This window comes from Macrobrachium nipponense, chromosome 8 (assembly GCF_015104395.2).
Source record: "Macrobrachium nipponense isolate FS-2020 chromosome 8, ASM1510439v2, whole genome shotgun sequence".
NCBI lineage: Eukaryota > Metazoa > Arthropoda > Malacostraca > Decapoda > Palaemonidae > Macrobrachium > Macrobrachium nipponense.
Window position 1 is genome coordinate 69,343,074 of NC_087203.1, and position 14,339 is coordinate 69,357,412.

Here is a 14,339-nt window from a genome sequence, read left to right on the forward strand (position 1 = left end):
TGTCTTACCCCCAGTATTCTTTCTAGACAGTAAGTCATATGTATACCGAAATTAGCTAAGACAAATACGTCATGTTAATTTGATTACTAAGTCTACAGGCAGAACCAGCCGTGTATCAGGGAAGCTTTCCCACCCCCGCCCCCTTTGGTGTCCTTTGTTGCTAGCGATATCTTAAACACCCGCCCCCCCCCCACAACGTTTGCTAGATTGTAAAGTTCATATGTATACCAAGACTGGCTTAAAATTGCTCAATGCATTTCAGAGCTATGCTAGCACATAGGCAGACGTGCATACATACATCCATATATATATAATATATATATATATATATATATATATATATATATATATGTATATATATACAGATTAGTATAGTATTCAGTTTCTGACAACGAATCGTTTTCCCAAAATAAACTGACAGAAATGGAAGTGGATTTCCTTCTCAACATTTGATGAAATATTCATTTTTGCCAAGATCAGGATGCCCAGACTGAAGCAAAGAAGCCTTCAATCCTAGAACTGTTTATTAAGGCAGCATCACATCATCTGACCGCAGTATTCGTGACTTAATCACTATATCCGAAATGTGAAGCGGGATGTGCAAAATGCAGTAGCTGCATAAATTCAGTTAAAGTAGCTTTCAAGAGCAATATCTAAAAGAATGTCTAAAGAACAAGCAGAGCGCTGTGACCTTTTAAGGATGGAAGTGACGTGCATTAGGAAAAAACCCACAGGGCAGGAATTTTTACTGGAATAAAGCACAATAATCACAGCAGATAACACACATACATCTGCCTATCCACGAGAGAGAGAGAGAGAGAGAGAGAGAGAGAGAGAGAGAGAGAGAGAGAGAGAGAGAGAGAGAGAGAACTTTGCAGCCGGAAAAAAAGACCAAACCACAAGGCGAAACACTGAACGGTAGATAATAAGAAATTAAAACTATAGATAATCTATATGAGCAACTGAAATAATTTTCAATGTAGAAAAAGACATGCGGCCTGGAATGTTAGCCTGGACTTCAAACAATGGTAGAACTAGGTTAAGAATCTGCATTAAAACTTAATAGGTGCCCCATTCGACACAAACAAACAGCGACGAAGGCAATGCTCTCGCACATCCCTTTTTCTACACTTAGTCGATGTTTCTTTCATCCTACGCTTTTTTTTCCTTATAAGGGCGGCTCCACAAGGTGTCAGCGTTCAGGCTCTCAGCAAGTCTTTCGGGCTGAGGTTGCTAGCTCATTCCACCTCTTCATTCTGGTGCAAACTACCACAGACGACTAACTATCACGACACTTATTCAATTCTTAGATCCAGAAGGTCTGTAAAATTATGCCACCAATGACTTCCCTCTGATTTCCCCTTGCATAAACCTCCATCATCTCCAGCTTCAAGTCTCATAGTTTTCATCCAAGAAAATCTGGTTGTCCAACTCCTCTAATACCCAATGAAGCCCAGCTAGCACCACCACATACTATTCTCACCTGGGTAGTGCGAAGGGCGTGTCCATGCCATCACCTTCGCCCCTTCATAAACACCTCATCTAAATACTGAACTCTCTTCAATTTCTTCATGGTTTACTTTTCTTGCTCTTTTCTTCATAAAGATATTCTCGCTTCGACACACACACGATACACACACACACACACACACACACATATATATATACGAGTATATATATATAGATATATATATATATATATATATTATATATATATATATATGTATTATCATATATATATATATATATATAATTATAGATAGATATATATATATCTATATACTATATATATATATATACATACATATATATATATATATATATATATATATATATAGTATATCGCTTCCAGATAATATACTGTCATGCCAAGATGCCAGTCAATAGCATATACTAAATTACATACTTATGTATATTCTTACTTTCATATGAAATATTAGTCTATTTCCGAATATCATTCAGCCTGGCCATTCCTTCATATGTCTTTTTTCAGTCTTCTACTAAATTCCAACGCAAGAGAATCTGTACTAGATGGTACCGCTCCTAAATATCTGAAAGCCTCAACCTCCTCCATCCTTCCTCCATTAAGTGATGCTGAGTCCTCACTATTCCCGTTTTTCTTAGATTTATCTGAAGTGCCATCTCTCCAGATATGTGATGCGTCCTATTATGCAAACGTTGCGAATCTTGTAGTGTTTTGCTAATGAAAAAGAGCATCATTTACGTATTGCATGTCTGTCCAAGTCCTCTTGCTACTTCAATCTAAACGTTGTGTATCTCTCACCCCTTTTCCATAAAATCCACGAGAACGGCAAACAGTAGAGGTCATTCACCTGACTAAACCCCATGTATACATTAGTAATGCTTCTGCTTTCGTTCATAGTTATTTTTTAATTATTTTTACATGTTTAATGGGAGAACCACAAGTCTGTGTACCTCATCAAATGCCTCCTCAAACACACACACGCACGCACACACACACACACACATACACCACACACACACACACACACACACACACTCGCACACACACACACACACACACATATATATATATATATACTATACACCATTTAACAAAAATATATTTAAACTGAAATACATTTCAAAGAATCGACTAGAATTTCAGGAAGCCATGAAAGTGCAGCGCCCCTGAAGGCTAATAACGACCCAACCCGCCAAAAAAAAAAAAAAAAAAAAAAAAAAAAAAAAAAAAGGATGAAAAATGCGCAAAGCCCCATTTATTCGTCTTTGAAAATATGGCTACTATCATAATGAATCCAAATTACAGTCGACGCTGCACAGTGTTCCCTCGAGATTAATTTTAATCACGACGGAAACATGAAATGTGATTAGCGCTCTCCGATAATACCCTCACGCTAAAGCTAATAATTCCGAGTCGGTAAGCTCTCGGGAGTAGTACAAAAGGGCTTCAGTGAGTGTCAATAATACCAGAAAAAAACAATAAATAAATAAAAAAAAAAAAAAAAAAAAAATCAGGAATATATGAAACGCATGCCTATTGAAATCCCAGCTATTACATCAACAACTTGAGTGTGAAATTTCAGGGTCTAATGGGAGGCAAAATTGGCTCGGAATCAATTCTTTTGACAGTCATGACATGATTAGTTGTTCATTTCTAAAGGGAAATGGCCTGGGTTATGAGATAACCATATGATTTTTGTTCTCTGTTGCAAACAGGCGCAGTTATTTGTAGGAAGTTTTCATACGGTAACGTTGAAAAAAATACGTGAAACATAACGACGACAATGGTACCATTTACCGACTGTACTATGTACTGACACAGCTGCAGTGCCCGTTAATTTCTCTATTCCGTAATACTTGGGGATCTGCTTTGTACTGAAAGCCTTCAAGCCACAAATGAAATTGAAGAAATTCTCGTTCCTAGACAGCATCCGAGCCGGCACTAGTTATAATTAGGAGGAAAAACCTGCGCAAAAAACAGACGAAAAACTTGGCCAGATTTAATCTCTATGAAAACAAATGCTGTAAAGAGAAAACGCGAATAATGTAGCTTTTTTGTGTCTAAAGTTGTTCGTAACTGAAAGGCGGAAGAAAAAATTCAGCAGCGCTGCAACTGGGATAGTTGCAAGAAGAAAAATAGGTTCTTTGTCATTAAAAGTTCTTTGCTCGTAATTTTATTTTTTGAAATACATAAATTTCCTCCTTAATTGATTCCGGAATTTATCTCTCCAAAAATGCAATCAATGAACGCGCCTGACACATTTTCTTACACATTCTCTTTGTTGCTGTTTAATGAGCATATCTGCAGGAACATTAACCAAAATAATTATATAATGAAAGTACTTCTCAGGTTACGGGCTGCCCAAGAGCAAAAGCCCCTGCCAGCAAATGGCAGGCATAATCTAAAACGAACGAATTTGCTCCTCAGATAAATTAGCACAAAATCATTTGGAAAAATCCACGAGGATGTGACCACGGAAATATGGCTGGTCTCAAAATGATTATTCATATCTTGGCGTTGAAACAAGTTCGCACGCGAAATAAAAACAAAAGTTACAAAAGGACTGATCATCACTCGGTAAGCTCTACTTAGTGTCAACAACAAGTAATATAAAGAGAGAGAGAGAGAGAGAGAGAGAGAGAGAGAGAGAGAGAGAGAGAATTACCTTCATCAAGATCGGTGGCGTTGAGACTCAGGATGGTCTGGTTGATGGCCTCGTCTTCATCGACTTCGACTTCGTAGAAGTTGCGCTCGAAGAAGGGAGGGTGGTCATTCTTGTCGGCCAGTCCCATACGCAGGAACTTTGTCACTGCAAAAGAGAAAGGAAATATGAGGCTGAATGCACTTCTGGGTTACATCTCCTGCTAGGCTAATTGAAGGTTGGTTGATTAGTTAAAAAAATGTTTAGTTGGGTGAGTTACTGTGGGTAGAAAATATGAGGTCTGTAAGCATTTTCCAAGGACACACAAAAGGGTCTTGGAGATTCCCGTAGTTAGAGGGGAACTTCTGGTTAATAGCCATTAAATTTTGTCAAACAGAACTTTTAATAAGCTAAAAAATGAACCATTGCTCGAATCTGTACGTAATCCCATTTTTTTACAATTTAATTTCAAATAAGCGCCGAGGTACTTCAATGGAGAGCGCCATTTATCCAGGATTCGACTATGCTGCCATCTGGCGGATTAGTACCGATGGCGTAGTGTAGCGGTCGCCTCAATAACAAGCACAGCGAAGCACGCTAATTGTAGAGTATTCGTCCTAGGTATTGTCCTCGTGTTTTAGGTGAATTGTCATTCAAATAGCGTCAATTATGCCAACTTGTATGGCGTTTGGTTGTGCCAATGCTTCTGGCAAGAGTTCAAAAGGCATATCATTCCACAGGATTCCGTCAAATAGAGAGAAATTAAGGTGCTGGCTGATGGCTCCTCGAAGGGAGGATATCAACATCAAAACATTTCAACCTACGACGTGAACCATTGTCTGTTCGGACCATTTCTTACTAACAGCTTTAAAAGATGACATTAGGAGCAGATTACTAGATATGGCTATGAAATTTATATAATATGTTTTGGGAACTTAATTTCCCTCTGAACAGGCCACGGTACCGACAAAGATAGGGCGGCTATCTACCACTATTTACACTATGGTGCCTCCACTCGTATGCATTTGAATTGAAATTTATTCTTGTCAATCGCCACGTGCGTGGTGTGATGGGGTGAACGGCAGTTTTCTAAAAGTGTGTGTGCGTCCATGAATTGATGAGGGCTTTCACTTAGTCCTTTTTAACTAGTTTAATTAATGGGGTTTTAGAATTTCGGGCTGTATATGCCTAACTAGGCTTACTTCAGCCTACTTCTTTATTTACCATTTCAATCATGTATTTTCAGCTGACAAATACAAACCAAAAAGGATATTATCTGAAGATGCTGCGGCCTCGGAATAGTTCCGCCTGTCTGAGCCTACCGCGACATGACGTCACGCATAACAGATGAGCCACACATAAATGGCAGCGCCCATGGTGCAATAGAAAATTGGTTGTAAAAAATAAGAAAACGCCCCTTTCAAAAAATATTTTTCACCAGGGGTACTTAAATAGAATAATACTATATATGGAACAGCTAAAATGCAACCAGAAGTTCCCCTTTAAGGTCAAGTTAGGCAATGTAAGGTGAAGGAATTTCGCTGGGTAATGGTCAAGCTTGATTAGGAAAGATGGAGTCAGTTTAGGTAAGGCAAGGGAAGTCTAGTTGGGTAACGAGACGAAAAAATAGTTTTCATCGAACTACCAGATTGGGAGAGTAGTGAGCATTGTTGATGGCTAGACTTTTTGATATGTCATCGACAATCTATAACTCCTACAATTCCTTAAAAAAAAAAATGCCCAAACTGACATTTTCCTCCTATTATGGACATGGAAATCAAAATCAAGGGGAAATGCACTAACACATTTAACGATCTGAAGTCCTATTCGTCTAAACAAACGACAAAAAATAAGGAATCTGAAAGCCAGTAAGGTACACAATGACCGATGCTCGAAGTCATTTGGAGCACCGCAGAGAATGAACAGCCTTGAGGAAAACACCGAAAAGAAAGATATGATGTATTCTTTATTCATTAATATCGTCTTGATGAAGCAACTTACACTGAGCTCAATGTACAAATGGGTAAAAGACTAATGTTCTTTACTCCATCTACGGCAGCTTGGTATTGATAGAGAGAGAGAGAGAGAGAGAGAGAGAGAGAGAGAGAGAGAGAGAGGTGGGGGGCGGGTGAGGGGTTACATATCATATCGTCTAGACAACCATTCCACTATTTATTAGGTCTCCAGGATCTGACAAATACATTAACGGATTTGAGCTCGTACCGTGCCGTGCACGGGGCTACTAATTAACCAATATTGCTTCCAATAATTCACACTGATATCGTGTTTGGATGTTTCTGACATCAAACGCTCCAATAATCTCATCGGAAATGCACTCCGCCCCTGAAACAGCTCAGATGAAGTTCACAGCGTTATTTAATCTGAAGGGATTTGCAGCAGTTTCAAACGAGTCAGCGTCCCACCCGCACACCAACAGGTGAGGACCTCTGCCTAACCAGAGCAGAGTCCTGGGTTCGATTCCCGACCAAATTGTGAATTGGGTACCTGGAAGTTTGTCTACCTCGGTGGGTGGCGAAGGGGTAGGGGCTAGCATCCTCATCCCGAAAAGCTTGCTGAGAACTGGCAAGGCAGATGAGCCTTTTCTGTAGGTGATTGAAACTGCCATTGTTATGGAATTCATACCGCACGGTTGGCTCTTCCAATATAGACACCACTTGAGGAATGGATATGACAGTGGTCGTTATCTTGCCTTTCTGGAGCCAACCTGATACCGGAAAGGCCTTGAGATTAACAAACATATATGTATATATGTGTGTGAATGATTGTGGTTACCACAGAAATTTTTTTTTACCTAAACATAGGTCTAAATGTTAATGACTGTGTGTAAAATTAGGTTCCATTCAGTCTTTCCTTCGCTAGCATTAGTATAAATGCAAAAAAATTCTAAACGGAGTATTCTACTATAACTACTATTCACACACTCATCACTAACGCTGTTACTATAGTAGATTCACATCAACCGTCCATTTGATGTCTAGGCCCTTCCCTTACGACGCTCCTGATTGGCTGTTGATAAGCCAATCACAGGGCTGGAAACTTCCAGCCCTGTCACTGGCTTATCAACAGCCAATTAGGAGCGTCGTAAGGGACTGGCCTAGACATCAAATGCACAGCTGATGTGAATCTGCTATAGTATGACTATCATTATTAGCATTTATAATAAAATGGTGACGAGAGTACATTACGAAAGCAATCAGTATTACTACATTTATGCTTTTAAATCAATTACTCAAATCCAACAATGTTGCAGCGTCATCAAACGAAGCGCTGACCATCCTTTTGATCAGTCCCCAACGTAGATTTTAGCCTCTGATACTCGACAGAAAATACTGACCTGGTTTCCATCGATTTACATAAACTAATCGGCCTCAGAGAGATCAAGTCTATTTTTTTTAAGTGAAAGGACGCAATGGTATTGAAAAGAACTTTATGTCATTACTGAATTTCGAACAGCTGAATTTCCAGTTGAAAGGATTTTTATTTTTGTCATCAGGACAAACACGCAAATCATTTAGAAAAATCAAGGATATTCATAAATAAATGAGGAAACGTACTGCCTTCTAACCGCTGATTTTTATAATTACGTTTTTGCTCGTTTCAGAAAACCAGGATATACATACGCGTATATACACAAAAACATCCGCACATGCATATTATTTACACACACACACACACATATACGTATATATATATATATATATATATATATAATAATACTATATTATATCTATATATAATATTATAATATATAATATATATATAAATTATATATATATATATTTATATATATATATATATGATTCATGAAAACTTACTGTTAAAACCGAATTCACTGTCAGTAAAGGTTGCGCATAAATCCTAGTTGAGACGATTTTAATTAACTTTTCTCCAACTTAAACGTTTTAGTACCAAGTATCAATTTAAAAACGAAATAGGAAACGGACAACATTCTTAGACTCCTTAGTCATTAGAGATACAGCCGTATATAAATTTACTGTGCGTATATAAAAATTCCAAATCAGCATTTTCCTACTTACAGTTTTTAGTTACCATAGTATCTCATCTTTAATAAGGTTAATTTCCACTTTGTTTACAGGCACTTGAGATTTGCTCTCCTTAATATCAGAATAAGAAGTCCACTTATTTTTGGCATAACTCATATTGAAAATATGCCTTCGGCCAAAACCCAAAGGTTGAGTCAGTAGAGACGGTTAGTCATAAAATCAGAACACTTACCTGGACACCAATACAGTTACATTAAATTCTAGAACGTGTTAGTATTTTTAGTTTCCTGTAAAAGTAAACAATTGAGGTCCGCACTTTTTCTGTCCGCCCTCAGAACCTAAAAACTACTGAGGCCAGAAGGCTGCAAATTGGAATATTGATTATCCACACACCAATCATCAAACACAATTAATTGCAGCCCTCTAGCCTCAGTAGTTTTGATTTTATTTAAGGTTAAAGTTAACCATGATCCTATGTCTGGCAACGCTATATGACAGGCCACCACCGGGCCGTGGCTATAAGTTTCATGGGCAGCGGCTCCTACATCATTATATCGAGACCAGCGAAAGATAGAGCTATGTTCGGTGGCCTTTATTATATGCTGTGCAGAAAACTCGTTGCGCCGAAGAAACTTTGAAGCATTTTCCACTGTTTTTCTCTATCTCATATTATCGGCAAAGTGGTAATTATTTTTTAAGGAAAATCCGAAATCGGTGCACATATGCCGATAGTTTCGATTGTGAGAAATGTTATATAGGATTGACAAATAAATCTTTCACAGAGAATAATCGAGCAAAACCATTCAGGCAGATATAAAGACCAAAATTGTATCCTGAAAGATACAACAGATTTGAATCTTCGTATCGATTGGAACCTCCGACACTTTAAGAGCAGCTGTCAGCTCAAAGGCCAAATGATAGACTCTGCCTTAATTGAGCAAGCTGACAGCATACATATCTAGAAAGGGTTTTGGAATCCAGATGCAATGGACAACATATTTCTACAAATAAAAAAATAAGATTGAAATATGATATCCTAGGTCAGCCTATATATATATATATATATATATATATATATATATATATATATAATATATATATATATATATATATATATATATGGTATATGTATATATATATTTATACATACACACACACACACACACACACACAACTATATATATATATATATATATATATATATATATTATATATATATATAAAGAAAGACATTTTAAGGAGAAATACAGATTATTTAAATTAATTTTTGTCAATGATAAGTTATCATTCTAATAAGATACAAGAATCATGCACATTATAAAATATAATGACATACATATCTAATTACAGAGATCCATTACAAAGAAAACGAATTTGCGAGAATGTGAGATAAAACGCCGACGAGCAGATTAGTTGACACAGATTCCTCCACCAGCCTGTGACTTCCAGAGCGAGAGTTTGAATCAGAGTTTAACGCTGTGAGCCAGTTAATGAACACATCTAAAGCTCGAATAAATGGGAGAACGACATTCGGTACATAGGTGTATCTCGTTAAATGGTCAAGTCTTGGTAGTTGAATCTGGTGAGTTCATTACGCAGTTAATACATATGCTTGCGAGTATTATCATTTTTATTATAATTATCACTCATTATCAATATAGCCATATCACCAAACTCAACCCTTATAGAACATGAGTGCGACCCTAAGTAAGTCATGTTACCATCTCGAAGCTCAGGCTGCGGTACTGTAATTCATTTCTACTTGCTCTTATAGGAGCCGCTGATGAGAGAGACTGGCAGCGGCTTTGACGACATATCTAAATGGGAATTCATTACCCAGTGGCTATCATTGTTACGCACTGAAAATTATAGATATGGATACAGTGATCAACATTATTTCTGAAAGAAACAGTGACAGGTACAGAGGCACGAACGCACAAGGAAAGTTGCGAGCAGGTGTCTGCTTACGGGTTTCTCATGTTGCCTGGCGCTGCGAAGCCGGACCTCTGTAAAGCAGAATAGCTGGAAACAGCGTATAATCAAGTTTTTGAAACCCGTGTTCCAGCATTTCATAATTCGACATGTCTTTGAATGAAAGATGGATGGATGGACACCAAGCCAGAGAACCCTCAAGACTTGCGCTGGAATGAACCAACAGACACCACAGCAGAACACGGAAGCCCTACTGGCCCGTCCGTTGCTTCGAGTGAATGTTCAGTTTATCAACTCTGAATTGAAGCCCAAAGACGTAGCAAAATAACAACCGAAGTCGCAGTCTCCATATTGGTACAGAATACTGGTGATGCTCCACACTGTGGATTAAATGTAAGTAATAGGAGTTGATTATCACTAGCCCACGAAAAGCAAGCTCCAACTTCTGATGTTTAATAATACTGGAGTGTGTACATTTCATAAATCTGCAAATCATATTTCAATGTGCTCAGTAAAACACAAACAAAAAGCTTCAAATAATCTGTAATCATACGATACCTCTGGTATTATCAAAAACTTCCTGAACAATAAAGAGACATGATATGCTTTCAGTCCTTTCTCTGAAGCAACAGCTAACTTCTACAACTAAGAAAAAAAAGCCATCCTGACTTTTCACTCCCAAGTGAGCAGCACCAGACGCTTTCATCACTAAACATTTTCATTAACTTCACATCACCTTACAACAGGTATCAAGGTTTTCTAACTAAAACATGAAATAGTAGCAACTATTTTTGTTGTCAAAAGAAATAAATATCGGACTAGTTGTATGATAAACACGTTGTTTTAGTTTTCTGTAAAAAATAAACTATTGAGATGCCTTTGTCCGTCCGCACTTTTTCTGTCCGCCCTCAGATACTGAGGCTAGAGGGCATCAATTGGGCGCCATTAATCATCAAACTTACTAAATTGCAGCCCTCTAAGCTCAGCAGTTTGTATTTTATTTAAGGTTAAGGTTAGCCATGGGTCGTGCGTCTGGCACCGTCGACGCATCTCCACTTGACCACATCTGAGAAGCAACTAAGCGCTGCCAGGTCGTGGCTCAGAGTTTCATACTGCAGCACATCGAGAGTTTCATACAACATTATACGCTGTACAGAAAACTCAATTGCGTTGCAATTTTACTTGCTTATAATTGAACTTAATTTCATATTTGAAAAAACTTATAAATCCTAATGAATGTAGTGCGCACACTTGTCTAGCTGCAAGAAAGATTAGAGGAAAATCTCATTGTTTTTTGCGAAATATATTAAACTGGTTAAAATTCAGTACAGTTCATGACCAACTGGTCTCCTCTTCAGGTGAATGCCTAAAGATGGGTATTAACTTTATTCTTCTTTTAACTTACGTAACTTTCCTTCTTTTATCGTATTATTCTGTAATCACCTGAACAGGAGACCTGTTGTTCTTGAAACTGTAGTGAATTTTAACGTTTTTTAACATATTTCGCAAAACACAACTGGATTTTAATTTTAAAAACCTATCTTAAATAAATAACATTTAATAGAGGGACAATTTGTATAAATTCTTAAATTCTTCAATAAACAAGGGTTTAGAATGCAAGTATATATATAGATATATATAGTATATATATATATATATATAATATCTATATATATATGATATATATATAATATATATATATATAATTATATATGATCAAACGGTTCAAACGAGACTGGTAAAAATCCAACACGAACCGTTGGCAAGGACCATAATATCTATCAGGAGAAGCGATTGTCCCCCCCCCCCCCCCAAGAATGAATTTGTTTTCGTATCGTGTAAATTTTGACAAATAACTGACACGTGAAATGATATAAGTCTACATGATATTTTCCGACGGGGTCTATTAAATAAACTAGAATTTACATCTATCAAAGTCATCCCTGGAACGGGTAAGGTTTAAAGAACTTGCCAGTGACAGTCTTGTCTGAAGCGTCATATATACCAGGGCAAAATCGGCCGATTCTAATGATCTTAAAAGTCTCTATATCTTCCCGATTTTCTGGCAAGCTTTGGCTACTCGGCCTAAAGATGCATCAAACACTAACATGCTAATTTAATGTTGGTGCCAAATTGAAATCATTTTAAAAATGCAGAAACAAGATAGAATTCAATTTTGCAACCATTTTTGTCTACTCAGGTCAAGATGCCACAAAAGCGTACTCTGACACCGCCTGAATTTACACCTACCTAGTTTACGTAATGAGCAAACTATGCAAACAACATTTATAAATGGAACTACCGATAAAGTCACGCTACCGTGCTTTCGTCTCAAATAATGAAATATTTTATCTCCCTAAATATACTAGTTCTTCGACCTTCAGAATAGAGGCGAAAGAGAACTTGTTCAAGTTCAACAACAACAAGATAAGAAGTGGAATAGAAAAAGAGGGAAAAGAGACGGCCATAATTAAACTGAATGTACCTCCTCTTAGACTGTATCAGTTGGAAGGAGGAGTCAAGAAAAACAAGAAATTAATAGAATTGCAACACGTGAATTAAACATGCAATGAAAATGAGGTCAGTTGCTCCCCAGATGCGGGCAAGTGAAGGTGCATGGGCGGCTGCAGGCGCGCGCTTCATGGATAACCTTAACCTTAAATAAAATAAAAGCTACTGAGGCTAGATGGCTGCAATTTGGTATGTTTGATGTTTGGAGGGTGGGTGATCAACGTACCAAAGTGTAACCCTCTTGCCTCAGTAGGTTTCAAGATCTGAGGTTGGACGGACAGACGAAGCCCTCTCAATAGTTTTCTACAGGAAACTAAAAATATGAGTTGCTGCCTAGTGTCTATATCAACATACCTCCTGCAATTATTTATTGTCAACCTTTCAAACAGGAGAAAAAGGGAGAGGGAGAGAAAGATGAAATGGAAGAAAAAGAAGATATAATAAAAAAGAAACGTTCTATAAAAAATTCCTGAAGAATTTTTTATAGAATTATGTACCTGGTAGTTAGTTTCTTTTTATAGAATTATGTAGGGCGAAGAATAAAATGGAACTAGTTGCCGCATATCCGAAAGATTCTATCTATATGAACAAATATGTGAAGTCTATAAGCTTCTACACCCACTAAGTTACCAAGACAGTATCTGTCAGAAAACGCATCCGGTCTGTATTATTTACTCCCACCGAGAATGATATATCTTTCCATCCTGTGAATGTTGACGAAAATCTGACGTGTGAAATGATACAACTCTTTGTGATATTACCCAGCAAGATCAGTTTGATAAAGTACAATTCATAACTATCACAGCCATCGCTAGAACGTTGAGATACGAAGAACTGGGCAACAACAGTCTTCTCTGAAGCGTCATTACTACCTGGGATAAAATAACGTCTTGATTCAAACATTTTAAAGATCTACGTCTATTACAGTTTTTCTGATATCTTGCAGCTTCTAACGGCCAAAATTTACCGCCCCCAAAACATTGAATTTTCAACATTGGTGCGAAAACGAAGTCTTTGACGTTCAATAATAATAATAATAATAATAATAATAATAATAATAATAATAATAATAATAATAATAATAATAATAATAATAATAATAATAAAATAAAATAAAATAAGAATACGACAGAATTCACTTCTGGTCGCCTCAGGACACCGCCTGAAACACCTACACAGTTTATGTAATCAGTAAGTTATATTCTTTCAAAAATCGAAAATAAAAAGTAAAAGGAGTTACGTTTCAAGTCACACTACCATGCCTTTTCTAACATAATGAAATATTTTTCGCTGTGAATAAGTTAGTTCTTCGACGTCAAAGAAATGAAGTGGCATGGAAAAAGGGGGGAAGGAATGACAGTAATATTTGATTAGGGTTGAAGCCCTTCTCAGAGCATAACAGCAAAACCAGATTTGATTTTTCAAGAACTGCAACATCTGAGAAGTCAGAACGCGATTAAAAGATTTTATTTGCTGCCTAATGTCCACATCGACGTATTCTTCTCTCAGTCATTTATCGTCAGGTTTTCAAACAGGAGAAAAGGCGAGAGGGAGAGGAAGAAAACGAAGCTTTGAAGAGATAACTTCTAAAATAATTTCGTTCTAAAACAATGTTGGGAATAATGATTCCTCTTATCAAGTGGCAAAACATTTATGTTCTTAATGGGGGCCAAACGACTTGGGTCCCTGAAAAATCTAATGTCTGCTATAAGAATTATATCCCTAATAGTCGGTCGATTGCCTT

The 14,339-nt window shown here is 37.2% G+C and overlaps 1 protein-coding gene across 3 annotated transcripts in view; it reads right to left on the reverse strand.

Annotated features, from left to right (window-relative positions):
* LOC135222825 (neural-cadherin-like) overlaps nt 1–14,339 on the reverse strand; it is a 399,888-nt gene that overhangs the window by 120,661 nt on the left and 264,888 nt on the right. For all 3 annotated transcript variants that reach the window (XM_064261140.1, XM_064261137.1, XM_064261139.1), the window contains exon 2: nt 4,152–4,295. In XM_064261140.1, the coding sequence (XP_064117210.1) occupies nt 4,152–4,295 (144 nt within the window). The remainder of the gene's footprint in view (nt 1–4,151; nt 4,296–14,339) is intronic.